Source organism: Mercenaria mercenaria, chromosome 3 (genome assembly GCF_021730395.1).
Source record: "Mercenaria mercenaria strain notata chromosome 3, MADL_Memer_1, whole genome shotgun sequence".
Lineage (NCBI taxonomy): Eukaryota > Metazoa > Mollusca > Bivalvia > Venerida > Veneridae > Mercenaria > Mercenaria mercenaria.
The window spans coordinates 46,754,308-46,770,673 of record NC_069363.1 but is presented as its reverse complement, the minus strand read 5'-3'; the positions used below and the strand labels follow the sequence as shown (position 1 = coordinate 46,770,673).

At 35.8% G+C, this 16,366-nt stretch overlaps 1 protein-coding gene across 8 annotated transcripts in view; it reads left to right on the top strand.

Moving 5' to 3' along the window:
- LOC123524952 (alpha-N-acetylglucosaminidase-like) overlaps positions 1-11,263 on the top strand; it is a 77,369-nt gene extending 66,106 nt beyond the window's left edge. For all 8 annotated transcript variants that reach the window (XM_053538366.1, XM_053538368.1, XM_053538367.1 and 5 more), the window contains 6 exons: positions 1,202-1,306; positions 2,337-2,520; positions 5,922-5,965; positions 6,310-6,367; positions 7,361-7,460; positions 8,076-11,263. In XM_053538366.1, the coding sequence (XP_053394341.1) occupies positions 1,202-1,306; positions 2,337-2,520; positions 5,922-5,965; positions 6,310-6,367; positions 7,361-7,460; positions 8,076-8,290 (706 nt within the window). In that variant the 3' untranslated portion in view covers positions 8,291-11,263. The remainder of the gene's footprint in view (positions 1-1,201; positions 1,307-2,336; positions 2,521-5,921; positions 5,966-6,309; positions 6,368-7,360; positions 7,461-8,075) is intronic.
- The last annotated feature ends 5,103 nt before the right edge of the window (positions 11,264-16,366 follow it).

Below are 16,366 nucleotides of genomic sequence, written 5' to 3'. Positions count from 1 at the left end.
TGAAGAGTAGATGACCCCTATTGATTTTGGGGTCACTCCGTCAAAGGTCAAGGTCATAGGGGCCTGAACATTGAAAACCATTTCCGATCAATAACTAGAGAACCACTTGACCTAGAATGTTGAAGCTTCATAGGATGATTTTACATGCAAAGTAGATGACCCCTATTGATTTTGGGGTCACTCCATTAAAGGTCATGGTCACAGGGGCCTGAACATTGAAAACCATTTCCGGTCAATAACTTGAGAACCACTTGACCCAGAATGTTGAAACTTAATAGGATGATTTGTCATGCAGAGTAGATGATCCCTAACGATTTTGGGGTCACTCTGTGAAAGGTCAAGGTCACAGGGACCCGAACATTGAAAACCATTTCCGGTCAGTATCTTGAGAACCACTTGACCCAGAATGTTGAAACTTCATAGAATGATTGGTCATGCAGAGTAGATGACCCCTAACGATTTTATGGTCACTCTGTTAAAGGTCAAGGCCACAGGGGCCTGAACATGGAAAACCATTTCCAATCAATAACTTGAGAACCTCTCGACCCAGAATGTTGAAACTTCATAGGATGACTGTTCATGCAGAGTAAATGACCCCTATTGTTTTTGGGGTCACTCCGTTAAAGGTCAAGGTCACAGGGGTCTGAACATTGATAACCAGTTCCGATCAGTAACTTGAGAACCACTTGACCCAGAATGTTGAAATTTCATAGGATGATTGAACATGCAGAGTAGATGACCCCTATTGATTTTGGGGTCAGTCTATTAAAGGTCAAGGTCACAGTGGCTTGTTCATGTAAAATCATTTTTTGGAAATAACTTGAGAACCACTTGACCTACAATGTTGAAACTTAATAGGATGATTGGACATGCAGAGTAGATGACCCCTATTTATTTTGAGGTTACTTGATCAAAGGTCAAGGTCACAGGAGCCTGAACAGTGACTTGAGAACCACTAGGCCAAGAGTGTTGAAATTTAGCGGGATGACTGGACATGCCAAGTAGATGATCCCTATTGCAACCAACCATCAGTGTCTCTTTGACCTTTGCTCCTGACCCCTATTGACTTCTTGCCTATAGGACTTTGCATTGGGGGAGACATGCGCTTTTTTACAAAAGCATTTTCTAGTTTGTACTTGTCAGTCATTACAGTTCAAACTGAGGTTATTGTTTGTCAGTGAACTTCTGTCTAACATTTTAGGTATGATTTGGTAGATATAGCAAGGAACAGTCTACAAGTAATCTCTACAAAGTTTTACACAGAGGCGATAGCAGCTTACAAAGAGAAAGACAAAGATATGTTGAAGTAAGTATGAACAATAAAGTTTAAATTAAACAGGTGTCCAATTAGCATCCAATTAGGATTAGGTTTTATTGTCTGTTGCTAGGCCACATACTGCACAGTAGTTACATACAGATTTATTAATTGATTGAGGATGTAGTTATTTTCCAACCAATGAATCTGATTATGTATCATTTTTCCCAGATTTTCTAATCCATGAGCCACAAATTCATGTACCTCCAATTCATGTGCCACAAACCCATGTTCCTCCAATACATGTGCCACTAATCTATTTGCCTCCAACCCATGTGCCACCTGTCCATGTGACCATCTATGTGCCACAAATCCATTTGTCAACAATCCATGTGCCACCTAATTTCCGTTGGTGGTAATTAAATAACATTGAAGCAGGTGTCATGCTTTGATATTGCTTTTGCATAAACAGAAACAATGGCTTGTACCTTTTGAAGTGTACTTCAAATATCACAGCCATCTTTCAAACTAGGTATTGGTAGGTATTTTAAGTTGCTTGGGAATAGTACAGATATCCAATTCAGTAAGGCAGTTGTTTAGACCCAGTGGGTGCTCCCCATGTCATTTTGGTCTTAAACTGTTTTGCAATCATCGTGTTTCTTGGGTTCAGTAAATGACTCCTTATAAAAGGCAGAGTTGATCAAATATTTTTAAAAAGTCCTGTATTCAGAAGAGCACAATAAGGTTATTGAATGTTCAGGTCAGTAGGTCTTAGATCAGTATTAAAGAACATTTTTACAGTGACACAAAGTTTTAAATAATTTGAGAAATGTGCAGACCTTAATATTGGCAGAGCTTGTACATTGATAAAACAATATCTAATTGATTAGAATATGCTCCAGATGAACGGCAGTATCTAAAGTTAACAGGCCGGGGGTTCTTTCAAATTTGTGACATTGTTTTCTTCTAAATTCTGTGACATTTCCCCTGCTTCAGAAGTAGTCTTGACCACCCTAGTCAATAATGTGTCAGGAGGCAGGGGTAAGTATGTTTTACAGATATTTTTGTTCAAATTTTATAGAACAGCCAGCAAGGATCTCCTTGAGATACTTAATGATATGGAAGTGTTGCTGGGCTCTGACATTCACTTCGTGCTGGGTCCCTGGATCAGAGATGCCAGGAAACATGGACATACTGTAGCAGAACAAAATTTGATGGAATATAATGCCAGGAACCAGATTACATTGTGGGGACCAAACGGGGAGGTGAGAACATTTCATTATATATTACATTCATTATTTCATTTTGAGACCTAAACAGAGGCCACTCATTAGCTCATCTGATTTTTTTTTTTAAATGAGTTATTGTCATCACTTGATCGGCGTCGGCGTCTGCATTGCCTGGTTTATATTATGTTTTATGTTTAGGTCAGCTTTTCTCCTAAACTATCAAAGCTATTGCTTTGAAACTTAGAACACTTGTTCACCATCATAAGCTGACCCTGTATAGCAAGAAACATACCTCCATCCTGCTTTTTGCAAGATTTATGGCCCCTTTTGTACCTAGAAATATCAGATTTCTTGGTTAAGTTTTATGTTTAGGTCAACCTTTTCTCTTGAACTGTCAGAGCTATTGCTTTGAAACTTGCAGCACTTGTTCACCATCATAAGCTGACCCTGTACATCAAGAAACATAACTCCATCCTGCTTTTTGCAAGAATTATTGCCCTTTTTTGACTTACAAAATCGGTTTACTTGGTTAAGTTTTATGTTCAGGTCAGCTTTTCTCCTAAAGTATCAAAGCTATTGCTTTAAGACTTGTAACATTTGTTCACCATCATAAGCTGACCCTGTACAGCAAGAAACATAACACCATCCTGCTTTTTGCAAGATTTATGGCCCCTTTTGGACTTAGAAAATATCAGATTTCTTGGTTAAGTTTTATGTTTAGGTCAACCTTTTCTCTTGAACTGTCAGAGCTATTGCTTTGAAACTTGCAACACTTGTTCACCATCATAAGCTGACCCTGTACAGCAAGAAACATAACTCCATCCTGCTTTTTGCAATAATTATTGCCCCTTTTGGACTTAGAAAATCAGTTTTTTTGGTTGAGTATTATGTTTAAGTCAGCTTTTCTCATAAACTATCAAAACTATTGTTTTAAAACTTTCAACAGTTTTTCACTATCATAAGCGGACGCTGTACATCAAGAAACATAACTCTGTCCTGCTTTTTGCAAGAATGATGGCCCTTTTTAGACTTAGAAAATCATGGGTAGGACAATATTTCTATTATACAAAAAAATCAGATGAGCGTCAGCACCCACAAGGCAGTGCTCTTGTTTTACTTAAAAATAGTATACATTTGGGCACTAAATGTTTAAGGTATGATTCTCCAGTAAATGTTCTTTTTTTAAACAGAATGTTCTGATGTCACGACACAACACATGCTTTCCATGGGAAACATCAAGTGAAATGCATGTGTCTCATGTGGCAGCATGACACAATTATGCATCTAGAATAAATAATCAAGCATTATGACCTTGGAATTGTTCCCCCAGTAGGGTCAGCATAATTATACTGAACAAAACAGCTAAGCTGCTTTTTAGCTCACCTGAGCACAAAATGCTCATGGTGAGCTATTGTGATCACGCTGAGTCCGTCGTCAACAATTGTGTTTAAATGACATCTCCTCCAAAACCACTGAATGGATTTTAATGAAACTTGGCCCGGATGTTCCTAGGGTGGTTCTCTACCAAAGTTGTTCAAATGGTTCCGCTTAGTTGCACATAGGGGTCACCAGAGCTATAAATAGAAAAATCTTCAAACGACATCTCCTCCTAAACCGCTGGTCCGATTTAGAAGTAATTTCACACAAATGGTCCTTATGTCACCCTCTACCAAAATTGTTCAAATTTTACTGACTTGTCAAAAAACATGGCCGCCAGGGGGCGTGGTCACTTTTCCCTATATGTATGTAGTGGAAACTTTAAAAATCTTCTTTTGTGAAACTACTGGCCCATTTTAAAATAATTTAACACAAAAATGGTCCTTGTGTGACCCTCTACCAAGATTGTTCAAATTATTCCGATTCGTCAAAAAACATGGCCGCCAGGGGACGTGGTCACTTTTCCCTATATGTATATGGTGGAAATTTAAAAAATCTTCTTGTGTGAAACTTCTGCCCTGATTTTAAAATAATTTATCACAAATGGTCCTTGTGATACCCTCTACCAAGATTGTTCAAATTATTTTGATTGGTCAAACATGGCCGCCAGAGGGTGTGGTTACTTCTCCCTACACAAATGGTTCTTGTGTGACCCTCTACCAAGATTATTCAAATTATTCCAATTCATCAAAAAACATGGCTGCCAGGAGGCGTGGTCACTTTTCCCTACATGTATATGGTGGAAATTTAAAAAATCTTCTTGTGTGAAACTTCTGCCCTGATTTTAAAATAATTTATCACAAATGGTCCTTGTGATACCCTCTACCAAGATTGTTCAAATTATTTTGATTGGTCAAACATGGCCGCCAGAGGGTGTGGTTACTTCTCCCTACACAAATGGTTCTTGTGTGACCCTCTACCAAGATTATTCAAATTATTCCAATTCATCAAAAAACATGGCTGCCAGGAGGCGTGGTCACTTTTCCCTACATGTATATGGTGGAAATTTAAAAAATCTTCTTTTGTGAAACTGCTGCCTTGATTTCAAAATAATTTTACACAGATGGTCCTTCTATGACCCTCTGATTATTTTGATTTGTCAAGAAACATGGCCGCCAGAGAGCGTGGTTACTATTCCCTATATAACCGCCTCGGTAGTCTAGTGGTAGAGCGTCCGCTTCGAGTGCGGGAGGTCGTGGGTTCGATCCCCGGCCACGTCATACCAAAGACGTAAAAAATGGTACTAGCAGCTTCCTCGTTTGGCGCTCAGCATTAAAAGGGTAGTGCTAGGACTGGTCAGCCCGGTGTCAGTATAATGTGACTGGGTGGGGTATCATGTCACATGTCTACGGCGTGCTATTCCAGTGAGGCAGCACTATAAAGTTGGGCATTGTGCTCACTGCTACAAGTAGACACCGTCGTTTATATGACTGAAAACTTGTTGAAAAAGACGTTAAACCCGCACACACACACTATTCCCTATATGTATATAGTGGAAACTTTAAAAATTGTGTGACATGTATATAATATAGGCTAACATAGAAGAAACTTAACTCTGTACTTGTACCATTACATTATACAAATGCACTTCAAGCCTTGTACAGGTGAGCGCTATAGGGTCAATGACCCTCGTGTTGTTATATTGTGTGATATTTTACCCAGTTAATGTCAGTATCTTACATAGGAATTGGAATGTCATGTTGGCTTTCATAATGTGAAAATCTCGTCATAGCTTATTTGGCAGCCCTATAACATGTAGCCAGTTCTGTGATTATAGTTAAATTGTTTTCTTTCGTATTTCTGAAAGCTGCCGTTTATGCTCTTGGTTAATAACGTACATCTCCAAATGCCATGTAGAACTGCATTATTTATATAAAAAGAAGTTTAAAGTGAAAAATGATTGTGACCAAAGTTGAAGTATAAACATTTATCAATATAAATTTAATGTAGAATCTTATGAAGAGGTATTCATATGTTGAAACATTTTCCATTGTTTTCAGATACGAGATTATGCTGCAAAGCAGTGGTCTGGACTGCTCTCTGGGTAGGTGATGTATAGCATATCATATGCTATATTATGTCCTATGCTGGGTTCGTTTTTAAGAGAAATTTTCATGAAAATTTAATTCAGTAACTTTTACTTGGGAAGCTTTGTTATTGTTTGTCATTCTTTTTTCTTGAAAAGTATTTTTAATAATTGATCCCATAACTATGCAAAGTTCAGAAAATGCAAAGATTGAAACAGAACATGAATACAGCAATATGTAGATTAAAATTTTAAAAAAATATTCTTTACCTTCCTACTAAGCCTTTGATGGTATGGATAGCAGGAAGGGAATCTAAGATATTTTTTAAGGTTGGCCTTACATAATACCTGCTTACTTTCAGATATTATACAAAAAGGTGGCAGATGTTCCTTGGCAATCTTCAGCAGTGTTTAGAAAAGGTGAGAACAGTCTAAAAGTGAAAAATCTAATATTGTAAAAAAAAAACTTTACCAAAAGTCTGAGGCATAGCTAGACCAGAATATAGGCAGAGAAATCATATGTGTTTCTTGTCCCTTAACATTCTGTTGTAAATACCACAGTTTCAAATAACTTTTTAGCTTATTACATTTGAAACAACATTGATTTTTTTTAAATGATATGTGAAATGCTGGCTAGAAAAGATCATTTATACTAATATACTAGTTTAGAAGGAAAGGTTTATCATTTTCTAATAATCCAAGTCGAGCTGGTCAGGTATTTGAGACAAGAAGTAACCACATTACTGGTACACTGGCATTAGAAGCAGATTTTGGGAAATGGACTGAGTCAGATTAGAAGTCAGATTAGATTTTCTGATGTTAATCAAAAAAATAGTCTGCCCAGTATCTAAAAGTAATGTGCAGAAAAGTTTAGATAGATTTTAGTATAGCACAACTTCTCTAGAATAACCAGCCTTGGGAAGATTGTTATATGAGCTGCACCATGAGAAAACCAACATAGTGCATTTGCTACCATCATTCATGCTGTTCGCTAACGGTTTCTTTAATATTGTAATAGGCTTTTCAAGTGAACAGCATGGATCCTGACGAGACTGCAAGGATGCACAGGCTGGTCTGGATCCATGCTGGTCACAAATGCACTATGTTTGTTTTCTCATGGTGCGGCTCAGTTATGTTTGTTACAGAGATTGTTGCCATAGAATGGTTAGGTTACAAAGTATTTTACCCAATAGGATGTCAGTGTTATTTGCTGTCATATTATTTACAGAGTTTATACTGTATGCTAGATTCAGTGTGCTAAATATTTCAGCAGTTTTTTTTTTACGATTGATGGGTCGTGAAGAATAAATAGGTGTGGAATCTCCTGGATCTGGTCGGCCACCCTGTAGCAGTTGTAAAATAAACTCAACTGCAATTTAAGGTTTTGCATTATTTGCTGCTTTTATTTTTCAGGATAAACCATTTAGACAGAAGTCATTTGATAATGCAGTGTTGGAATCTGTGGAAAAACCTTTCACATTTGACAGATCACCGGTTCCAATTACACCTACAGGTAGGTTTGATAGGTGAATGGTTCCAGTTTGACAGGTAACTGGCCCTCCTTACACCTACAGCTACATTCCACAGGTCACCAGTTCCCATTACAGCTACAGGTATATTTACACCGATTATGTGTGTGGGTGTGTCTAAGTTAAATAATAGTCACTAAGAATGTTAGTCATTTCGGGTTTTGGAGGATAGCTAAGGTAAAAAAGATGCTCTAATTCCAGACACTTTCCCTGGTTCTATAATCTGCAAGGTGTAAAGTAGCTTCAAAGGATGCCAGTCTGAAGTGACATTCAAATAACTGTTAGAAATACAGCTGAAAAGTTGGTACAATGTTTTGGGTTTGGACTTGAAAATGTCTTTGAGATAGCCGGAATTTTGAGATAAGCGAGTTCAACATATTGCCTGTATTATTGATGTGAATGTATTTGCAGACACTGTTGAGGTTAAGAATTCAGCATGGGATTGCTGCATGTAAATGTAGATAGTTTTGAAAAGCAAAATTAGGATTGAAAAGTCTTATGATACCCTTATTTCGAAAAGTTTTGGATGTCTCAGAGTTTTTGGACTTCTAAACTACACTGGTGTTATAAATGTAATAATGTTATATGATTTGTTGCAGGAGATTCTGTGAAGATTGCAAGTGATTTGTATAAGAAATATGTTCCCACAATGCAATCTGGTTTTTACCGCCACCTTAAGGATTGGTCACAACAAGGCTGGAAGAATTATTCGATGCTGTCTCTGAACTGGGTCAAGAAGAAAATTAATGGCAGCTTGAAAGAACGAGGCACAGTTCATTCCATGATATGTTGTAGGACCACATGTTTATGTTAAAACATTGCTGTGATATTTTAATGTATCAACGTGACAAACAGCCCTATCTGATGGCTCTAACTCATATGTGCATGTATACCTTTATAGCTCACCTGAACTTTGTTCAGGATGAGGTATTAATATAGTTGGATTGACCATTGTCCAGCATTCTGCTTCATCATAAACAATTTTTCCGTTGGAAACTGCTTGTCAGAATTATGCTAAACCTGATCTATATTATCCTGGCACAGACCTCTCTCAAGTTTATTCAAGGGGAAAAAATGTAAACAATTTATATATATTATCAAATAGAATCTACCGCTTTACTTGCATATTTTTGTGTCTACTGCAAACTTTGAATCATCTCATCAAGTCAAGATCTGAATACTCTATATGTGTCTGAACATTATTATATGGCTCTGTATTACCTTCATATTGTAATAATTTTGTTTATACTGTATAATTGCATTGCTATTGTGTTTGTATGCTATGTACAAAGAATGATTAATAAATTTGGTTTAAGATTGGATTGGAAAAAAAAATTGACGTCAAAATGATTATGATAGTTTTGAGTTTCAGAGATTAATAACTTCAAAATCATGCAACACTGTATCAATCAAAAGAATGTGAATGTAAGAAAAACAAAACTGTAAAACTATGTATGAGTCACTTGCTGAGTAATTTGTTTTGGGTATGAGGTACATCAGTTTTGTACTTTATACACACACAGTGTATTCCAGACAGGAAATGAACTACAAAGCCATAATTCATTTCTTCATTGTATACATTTTATGTTTGTAAAGTTGAACTTCGTTCGCTTGAACTCGACGGGACCAGCAAAATTTGTGCAAGTTATTGGTAGTTCAAGCCATCAAACAAAATGCTCTGTATAGGGATTTTGCCAGGACCTGACGTTGAGTTCAAGTGTGGGTGGTGTTCGGATTACCTGAGTTCGAGAGTGAACGAAGTTTGACTGTATATGTATTATATTTGCATGATTGGTGTAAGGGTCAACTTGAATCTCAGTGAAGACTTTGATTTTTGTCATTTTGAAATGAGATAATGAAATATAGATACTATAAACTTAGAAATTATTTTGGACTTTGTAAATTAGCAAAATCAGCAAGGATATTATATTCCAAACTTATACAGTCAAGAAATAGTGCTAGATATATTTTATACAATAATATCACTGTCAAGATACCAGCATTTATAGATGTAAAGATTTCAGTTGACGGAAAAACACGAAATATTACCATTGCCAACATTACTTGGTCTACAGTAGTCTAAATTGAATGATGCATAGTTGGTTTTTGTGTGTTTAATGTTTATGACTTTATTGTGCAAGTGTCTTAATTGTACAGTTTGAATTGTTATGGTTAAGTGGAGAAGAAAATATCAAATTTTATTTAATGGAAATGTCTCTGTTAAAGTTTACTTACTCAGAAAAGTTTCAAAGTATCCTTGTAAGATACATTAACAACACTTTAATGCAAATAAGGAGACAAAGTGAATCTTCCACTCCCACGAGTAGCTGAAAAGGAAATCCCACTACTGTTGAGATATGTAAAAAAAGAGGTTCTATCGAGGTTCTGAATATATTGCAAGTCAGGGGTGGGATTCCCTTATCAGCAACTTCAGGGTAGACTTATTTTCTCACCATTTGTTTTAGGATTATTTCTATGTTTTTATGTGAAAAATTATGCACCCACTATATAAAATGGCTTATTTAGATACAGTAGTCGTTGACTGGTGTGAGACAGTCTTATTTCGCACTGGTTTGTTAGTTGGGATACCATGTTTTAAAGGTGAGAAAATCATTATTCTACACAAGTTTTCAGAATGTCAGATAAACATTTTATAGTGGACTACATTTACATTTGTTATTATTTGTGTATGTATATATTTGTGGAATTCACGATTGATTGTGTATGTATATGACCATGCAGTGACTGAAAGAAAGAGATAATGTTTTTGTATTTTTGCCATCTTAAAAGAAGAAGCAAATATTGTTTATTGTTTTGCTGAAACTGAATAGTTTTATTAAACGCCTATTTCTATACAATGACGTATTCAGTGGTGTTGTACATAATAATTATAATAATAATAATAACTTAATTTAAACAAACAGTCATGACTGCACCTTGCCCCCTGAGGCCATTTTACCCCTATTGCCGAATACCAGTGCTTAAAGCCTTACATGGTACGCCCAGACGGGCTGCATATAGAGGTTCAAACCCCACGGTTAATGGTGCCATCATTTATTATTTTAAAAAAAGAAATACTACACACTGCCCTACCCATAGAGCCTGTACCAGCAAGTACATTTAATTTAACAAACCGTGAAAATATAAATGTTGAAATGTAAAAACTTTAACACAGGTGCTCTGCCAATATGACAGCTATACATGAAAGAAAAGTATCTTAAACTCAATCCTTGCTTTCACAGGCAACCAATGTAAGTTTGAAACTGTCAGATTTCTTCCTGTTTAGGACAAGTTTTGGGCACATGTTTTGAATACGTTTACTGTTAATACATTGGCATGCCTAGGTGTCCTTTTGTAGAGCAGTTGGTTTGTGACGCTTGAACTGCAGCAGTCAAACTTAATAGGATCCTGTGTGTAGTAGATCACATATATATTTTTGGGGGTCAGAAGGGTAAAGGTCAAGTTCACAGTGACCTTCAGAGGCTTCAGACAGAAAAAGGTTTCCAATCAGTAATTGAGATTGTTTGAGCCTCGGTCAGTCTATCTTCCTAAGGTGATTGTCTGTAATCAGCAGAGGATGTTTTTTGTTTCGGGGTCAGTGGTTAAAATTTATAAATTACTTGGTGCTGAAAAATATACACCTAATTACATCCAACAGGCCATCATGGGAAGGTTTGTTATGTTAAAAATAGATCTTGCACTGTGAAATTTTTAGTGAATATGTAGCAGATATGTTTAAAATAAATAATAAAAGTGCCATATTTTTGTATTAAAATTAAATATTAAATTTCTTGTTTGTTTTCACTATCCTCCAGCAGGTTGTTTTAATCGTACCATTTACGTGGATTTCAATAATGGTACTTCTTTCAACCTTTTTGCTGCCTGCTGCAGAGATTGTATATTTTCTTGTTTACTTGTAGCTAAGTTTTTACTCCAGTCTCTGTTTAAACTGACCTCTTCTGACACAGATTTACAGTTAAACATATACATGTAATAAATGATGAAATGAAACTTCCTGCTGGACTAACTTACAGCTTTAGTTAATTTATTATATTGTGAACTGTAGAAGGCTGTTTCTTATTTTTGTGTATCTTATGCAACAATGAATGCACGCATTGCAAAAAGACCAGGAGACATTTGTTTATACAAGAGGACCATGAAAGTTGTGCCACATGCCATAGTAAACAAGATTTCCCAGTTCTGATAAAATATCATAAATTCATTTTCAAAAATATAATCATTACAAAAACTTTGTACATGTACCAGAAAACGTTCCCAACGGATTTCAATCGGGGATTTCCTAACAGAAATATGCAGAATAAGTTTGGACGTGACGGAGACAGCAGTAGTCAAAAGTTATCACGCTGTCCCGAAACCTATTATTTGGACTAAAAGACAACCAATTGATTAAAAACACGTCCATATAAAGTCACAAATACAATTACAGCCAATTGAATTAAGAATTATATATCAATATAAAATTCACAAAGACAACCAGTTAACATACATCAATATAAATATCACAAACACAAAGAAGGATAGAGAACCATAAGAGTTGAACGAACGCGCCCAAAAGCTGCAAATTTTGCAATAAAAACGCCGATATCGCGACTTGTAGAAAATCTCAAGAGACAATGGGTGCATATCCCTTTCAGTTTCTTCTGGAATTTTCATTCTTACAAAAAGTAAATACTAGTATATAAAATCAATAGTTTTTACACATTGCCAAATATGAAGAAACTGCATAAGCGATAAAAAAATATTTAAAAAAAAAATTTTCATTAGTTAATTTAAGACATACATGAATATAAACATTATGCAAGGACGGAGAGAAACCGAACAAACGAAAAAAAAATGCAGCCTATCCTGATAGAAAAACACCGAAATTGCGATCTCAGCAATTAGTGAATTAAAAAAAAAAAGAAATATGGATAGATAATCTAGCTACCAGTCGGGGAAAAAACGTATCAATACGATCTGAAAACCTACCAGGCGGGGAAAAAGATATACGTCCAAAAGCTGCAAGTTTTGCATTCTTCCCCGTAGAAAAACGCAGATAATGCGATCTGAAAACAACTTGTTTCCTGTCTGATTAAGAAAAAGCTCAAGAGGCAAGGGGCATAAATTCCTTTCAGTTTCTTCTGGAATTTTCATTCTTAAAATGTTAAATGTAAATATATATATAATCAATAGTTTTTACATATAGCCAAATATGAAGAACCTGCTTAACCATAAAAATAGGCACGCCTGGTAAACTACAGAGCTACCTCTTTAAGAGGTATACAGTAAACTGCTCTGTCGCAACTTCCGAGGTAGTGCACGTCGCGATAAAAGAACATCTTATCTCTCTCAATAAAAAGTGAATAATTTTACTCCCGAACCATTTTCGATACATATTTTATTTCCAAATGCATTGTATATTTTACAGCTATCTCATGCCTACTCGGTTTGCTTCTTAATATTAGTTAAAGTGAAAATATTTGACAGTGAAAGCGCTTTCATGACGAAATGACCAAATTTACTGCAAAATCAGCTTGTTGGTAAACATCACTACGACCACAAATTAAGAATGAATTAGCAAACTTTAAATTCTCTGTAAAGTTAAATCATATCTACATCGCCTACCATTCCCCGATCTTTGATATTCGATACACTGCTTGTAAAAATGAAAAAAATATGATGACACTCACCTTTGTTGATGTTCTTTTATCGCGACGTGCACTACCTCGGAAGTTGCGACAGAGCAGTTTACCGTATACCTCTTAAAGAGGTAGCTCTGTAGTTTACCAGGCGTGTAGGGGCTTCTCCGTCGATAAACCAGCCAAGGCCAAACCCTCATAGATGTTGATCCGGCATCGACGATGTGAGATTTCAGCCCACCAAACCCTTTGGTCGTGGCGCGGTTCGGGCACATGAACGCTCGATGAGAATCCGACCCGATAATACAGAAAAAAATCAGGAAAGTTAAATAAATTATTGTGAAGTTCCGTGAAAAAAAAACAACAACAAAAAACTTGCTTTAATGCATTATTACTCTACAATACAAATTGAAGACTAAATAATTATCTTCCGACCTATATTAAATTTCGCAAACTCCCAGCCAATTTGGTAACGACTATACATCGTGTTAACGATCATACATCGTGTTATCAGTTATAATATGCGCATTATAGTCAAATTAAAGCTTATTTTGAGCAAAACAGTTGTGAATGTGCAAAGGATAAAATATAGATCTACTGTTGTTGTCCTGCATTGGTAATTTATTTATAAAACAGACTCGTAATGACCACTTGGTTAAAATTTGATATAACTTTGACGTAGTTTACACTGTGCGGTCATGTTTTTGGGGGGATTTTTGCCCTACGAAGAGTGCGCATGTGCGGAATTTTACTCCCGTTACTAAGGAACTAGCAAAGAGTAGATATAGATTTTTGGCGACTCCCTCTTAATAATGAAATCGTTAAATCTAAATTCAATACACGGAAAACAGAGACAGGTTATTAACATGTATTAATTTACATAATAATAGTTAACCTCGTTGCGAAGAGGGTCACAAGAGTTGTTCATAAAAGACTTTTCAAGGACGAACCCCGACATTCAGTGGTAAAAGGCATGTGATTAGGGGCACAGATTTCCAGACACTGGACTTCCATGGGCGAGCCGACCACATTTTTAAAACCTTTTATGAATTTCATTTGAACTTGTGAAATACATATACATAAAAATGTCATATGAATAAAGAGACAAGCCGTAGATACAAGTAGATTAATAAATCACAATACATGCACATATGTTAACATAATACTCATATGTTAATAAAAATGTTTAACAAATGCAAATCATGTGGTATCAATTTACTTGTATGTACGGCTTGTCTGTTTATTCACATGACATCACTCAATAAATGTTAATTTCTCGCAAATCCCACAACAGCGTCTGCTTGTTTGATTTTGTATGGTAAATAGGTAGAACTTTTTACGTTTCATTAAAAACACCCCGGTGCATGTATATGGTATCGCTATTGTAAACCTGAAAATATATCAAAATTAATGCCATTCGTTTTTTAGATACCCTACGAACAACTTTATTTAACATTATAGTTTTCTGAATTTGAAACTTAACTTCCCTACCGGGAAGCCCAGATATATAGATTTATATTGAACCGCATGTCTTTAATACAGTACAATAATACTTATTAAATTTCAAGGTAAGAGTTTTAATTGGTAGGAATAATCAATATCGGGTCGAGTTTCTGTATTTTATGTATGCCCGAACCAAAGTGATTGAAGGGGAGTTATTAGAATATACGATTCCTTTCCTTCCAGATAATTCCCAATCTTTTCAAATCTGTTTTTATCTTCTCAATATCACACTGGATAACCGGCTATCCTGACGCCCGCTGGAAATGTAACCCAGCTGGAAATGTAACCCAGCTGTAAATCGGTAGGTAAAGTTTTTCATTTATTTCTATTAAAACGAAGCCAATTCTTGAAAATCAACTTGACAGTTTTGTCAAGGAATGACCATGGCTTACATTTACCATTTCTGGGCCAAAAACGATCGTTATGTTTTGAGATATTCGCAAACAATTTCTTCATTTTGAAAAATCGAGCAAAAATCCAAAGTTTTGCGCAAATTGTTTTGTTTATGAACAACCTGTGAAAACTTTTATCATCTGGTTTAACAGATGTGTCCTTTCGGCACACCTGTGTGAAGTTTCCGGGTTCTACCTTATTCCTGAAAAAGTATATTAGCCGTTAAATAGGCATGGTCGAGAAAAAAAAGACTGTCGAAAACGGCCGCTGTATTTGAAATAGGCAGTCGTTGAAGTCAGCTGTCGGCTATCGAGAATACAGCTGTATAAAGGTAAAAAAACTGTCTTGTAGACATGTTATATGCCCCTGTAGTGTCTCTTCTTTATGTATATTTTGTATCTGTTTAGTCTGTCTGTGTTTTTTGCGATTTCTTTCGTCTTCCATTTGTGTAAAATGTGTATACTTGCAGTCAGTAAACAGTTTGTATATACTTATGTATGTATGTTCCTTATTGCCATGTCGAGTAACTCTGGTTGATTTCATTATCATTGTCCTTTTGGTTTAGGGTCTAAAAGTTGCTTTGTTCCTTTCGTCCGTCCGTCCGTCCGCCAGCAGTGTCTTGTCCGGGCTCTGATTCTACATGCATGGACTGATTTTTAAGTATTGATTTTTAAACTTCAAACATATGTTACCAATGATACAAGTATTAGTGAGGCCCATTCATTAATGACCACCTCCAATGTCATTATAACAAAAAAATCTTTAACACAGAGCTATATACAAGTATTTTGTGTCAGACTGGCAATTTCTACATGCATAGACAAAATTTCAAATATATTGTGTCGTATAGTAGAACTTTTATTTTCATGCGGCTTTATTTGATAGGTGACAGTGTATTGCAGGGTAATTTCACTTGTTTCAATATGTCCTTTTCATTACTTTTTTCATAAAAAAATGTTCTGGATGAAGTAGCTGGTTTACATTTGCTAGGCAATGATATAATGGGTTTATTTCTTTTTTTCGCATAATACATGATTTATAATTTCAAAATCAATTCAATGTTATATTGTTTATGAATCATGCATGTACTAATGTACAATACCTAGCGTTGTACAAAATAACAGTGTAAGACAGAAAGAGCAAATGTGTAAACTGCACAAAAGGGGGATAACTCTTGTGACATAAATTCTGGGATCCGGGATCGTAAGATCGTAAACAAGCAAAGAAGAGTTCCAATCTACCTTGTTATATGTTGATTAAAGCTACATGTGGCTGCCATATTAAGAAATGATTAACAGTCATGTGAGATTTTGCAAAGTTCTGCTTATTTAGATTTGAAACAATCGTTTTCAATC